The sequence below is a fragment of the Hibiscus syriacus genome, unplaced genomic scaffold (assembly GCF_006381635.1).
Source record: "Hibiscus syriacus cultivar Baekdansim isolate YM2019G1 unplaced genomic scaffold, ASM638163v2 tig00111841_pilon, whole genome shotgun sequence".
NCBI lineage: Eukaryota > Viridiplantae > Streptophyta > Magnoliopsida > Malvales > Malvaceae > Hibiscus > Hibiscus syriacus.
Genome location: NW_024063196.1, coordinates 1,907,200 through 1,910,602, shown reverse-complemented (window position 1 = coordinate 1,910,602; position 3,403 = coordinate 1,907,200). Strand labels below are relative to the sequence as shown.

The window sequence follows — 3,403 nt, the reverse complement described above, 5'->3', positions numbered from 1 at the left end:
CTGCAGTTGCCAAATTTGACTTTCAACATGTTTTTCTATTGGGTTGAATGTTTTGGTTGAATGCAAGATTAAAAGTGATGGGACTTTGCTGAAACTATGTAAATTTAACTTTGCCGATGGTTAATGATGCTCGTTATTATTCAATATATTAATAATGATTTTTTTTTAATTTTATAAAAAAATATTTAAATATTATCATATCGTTCAATTGTGTTTGTGGAGTTTTTCAACTTCTCTGTCGGTGTACAAAACAATTTTGCCTCTTACAAACTCTTTTGTTAACATCTCTTTTTTAATTGCAAATGTTTGTACTTCCAGCTTATGGAATTTTCTGGGTAAAATAATTTTTCAGAAATCTATAAGATTTGCACTTGGTTCAAGTGCTTTTCTCTTTTACCGGAAAATTCTCAAGAATTGGAAGGAAATAGACTGGAAAGTGATTGGTACCCACATTTTCAAAGTAGGAATACTACAACAAACTTTATTTTCACAAACTGGAGGATAAGATGGATTCCTCCTAAACGACTTCTTTTCTATTCATTTTACCATCACTCGATCACACACATTACAACAGTTGATATTTATAAAGCCATAAGGTTGATGAAAGCTGTTGATAGGAATCTGTTGCAGTTTCTTCACTACAGCTCCAACACCAAGTCTACAATGGCAGCAGCAGATGATGGTCAGACATATTTTGTTAAAAGAAAAAAAGAATCAACTTAGTCAACTACTCTATTGCAAACCCAAATACAGACTTAATTGCTATTGTATGTATGTTAACACCACAGTTAATTTTGATGATTTTACTTGGGGATCCAGCATTTCAAATAATGGATTTAATTCAGAATGAACAAGATGGTTATATTTTACTTACAGTCTGCATCTGTTTTAATCCAATGCTCCCCATTTGCAGTTGCAGCATGTAAGCCAGCAAGCTCATATTTAGGCAGTTCTGAGATGGTCTTATAATCTTGGGGTCTTGCCGTTGAACTTAATCCCCTAGGAAACCACTTGTTGTCACTGTAAGGAGCATTATTCGTCTTCTTTCCATGTAACATTTTGGACTCTCTGTCAGCAATGGAACTTTCAGGGTGGACTTTTCTGTGGAATAGTTTTATGACCTGCAAATCGCACTGATTGTAAATTAAAACTCATCTAAGAATGTTTGAAAAGGTTCGCGAAAAGCTTACCATCTAAGTCTGCTTTCATCTAGGATATAAACGGAGACCCATATGTCATGAACTACTACACTTTAGGACTCAAATCTTCTTCTTTTGACCCCTTTCTCAGTGAATGTGTTATTATCTAACTCTAGGGAATGAATGATGGCATTAGCATGGCCTTAGCTGTGTTTTTCTACCTCCTGCTCGTTACACCCTTTTTACTTATTGTTAAACTTTTCTGGACCAAACATTATTTGGATGTGTAGAAAGTGAGATATCACATTTAAAATTTTAATTTCAAGGTCCTTAACTCCTTATTCTTTAATAGGGAAAGGAATGGGATTAGAAAATGGTTATAGAAGACGCACCTTTTGGAGTTTTTTGTTGGTTGCAGCAGAATTTGATTCTTTAGCAGAAGAGATAGAACTCACTGAAGAAGCATGAATCTTTTTCAGAACCTTCTTGATGAGATGTTTGACAGGTTTATTGTTTTGCTTGTTCTTCATCTCCTCGTTTGCACATTTTTCCGTAGGACTTTCTTCTTCGATTTTCGTTCTGTGGAACAGTTCAGCAAGTGATGCCTTTTCCTTCTTCACCTCAAACCTTGTTTCCGCAAGATCAATGGAAGACCCAAACAGATATCCTTGGAGTGGACACGTGATTGTCTTCCCATGATCTTGAGAATTGGTTCCTTGAACTGGCTTACCACTAAGTGTAATCGTGCTGACCTGACTATTCCTTCTTGATGATTCATTGGAACCATGCTCTTCAGCTTGAGCTTCAAGGAACTTCTCCAGTTCATCATTGATGAGCTTCAGATGATTTTCGGTCACCTCAGTTTTTTCTTCAGATATATTCTCCAGAGGAGTGGCGAATGTCGGTGTTATAGGCTCACTCATAATAGGTTCGGAGCCTAGAGTTCCAATGGTGAGAAAGCCGTGGAATAGCCTTGAGATGACAGCGGATGTTTCATCTCCAATGTCGTCTTCTACCCCCTTGGCTTCAAATTCAGTGAAGGAATTCTCACTTTCCGGTTTCAATCCATAGTCATAGCCACATAATGATTTTGGATGGGAGTCTTGATCATTGAGGGATGACTGAGCAGACAGACATGCACAGTAGTTCCCTGAAATCAGAGTTCAAAGATTAGGACATAAGACACACGGTTGAAAAAGGAAGGACTTCATGTTGTGCTTTATAATTACACTTCAATGTTCCCTCCCCTTAGTGGTCTACATGGTTGTAATGAGAGTGACTGGTTCCATACTAATTTTGGTGTATTTAGTCTTACTGCTGTCTGTTTTTCAAATGCATTATTTTTGTTGGAGCAGGTGAGTTGATTATCGTATTCAACTGCACCGATCCGATCTAGAGATGAATTTCATGTTACTTGTGCATGGTTTGTGGATTTTTCAAGAAAGTTGGAATACCGATTGTGAAATCCTTGAAAGGTTCAATATTAGTTGGCCGTAACTTATGCAGCATCCATCCTAGTAGCTGCAATGACAACAGCAAGGGGTGAATATAGCAGGATTTGGGATGATTACGCTATTAAGAATCTAGCGGAGTGGAGAGTTACCTTCATTTTCATTCTTTCTTTGAGGAGCTTGACGTCAAATTGTTTTGGTTTTCATACGAGGAAGACGAGTTCGTGGAAGGGGGAGTTAAAGGGGGATTGTATACAAAGGCATTCATCAAGTGGAAGCCAGAAGGGTCTGAAGCAGATGTGAGTATAGAGAAACAAGTAGAAAGATACAAGATTTTGGTTGGCTGTTATTTGTCAAAATCCAATCAAGTGGTCAAATTGGAGACCAATTCATCGACATCTTGTTGGAGTAGGTGCATGGCTGCTGCATGAATGTGTGCAAGATTAGAGGTATAAACGTCTTGTTATTACTCGTGGATGAGTCAATCGTGTCTGTCGTCCTAATACAATATGATGGTAATGGGCACTGATAATTAATCAGGTCCGACATCAAATCTTTGTACACGTTCGTTCACTTCTGTCTTGGTACACTAGCCTTATACTCTACTACACTACATTTACAATTATTTTACGAGGTAAATTTTGTGCGTTCATTACTGGTTCGACAGGAGATCAATTTTGTTCGAATGCTGTCTGTGTCAGGTGGAAATGCAAATCAACAACTCCACGAGGACTCGTAATTTACTAGACATCATGGTTGGACATACTCCAGGTATCCACCTCGAAACCTGCAACATTGCTTGACTGAACTGCT

General features: G+C 37.8%; 1 protein-coding gene across 2 annotated transcripts; it reads right to left on the bottom strand.

The window, feature by feature from the left end:
• Window positions 1-454: 454 nt before the first annotated feature.
• LOC120172035 (protein LAZY 1-like) lies at window positions 455-2,836 on the bottom strand. Of its 2 annotated transcripts, XM_039179611.1 has the most exons (6): window positions 2,743-2,836; window positions 2,594-2,660; window positions 2,268-2,289; window positions 1,532-2,189; window positions 875-1,121; window positions 455-658 (listed from the first exon to the last, which is right to left on the bottom strand). In XM_039179611.1, the coding sequence occupies exons 1-6, from the start codon at window positions 2,752-2,754 to the stop codon at window positions 639-641; spliced, it is 1,026 nt and encodes a 341-aa protein (XP_039035542.1). In that variant the 5' UTR covers window positions 2,755-2,836; the 3' UTR covers window positions 455-638. The 2 variants fall into 2 exon arrangements, with proteins under 2 accessions (XP_039035542.1, XP_039035541.1); XM_039179610.1 differs by having other exon boundaries at window positions 1,532-2,289.
• Between the last annotated feature and the right edge of the window lie 567 nt (window positions 2,837-3,403).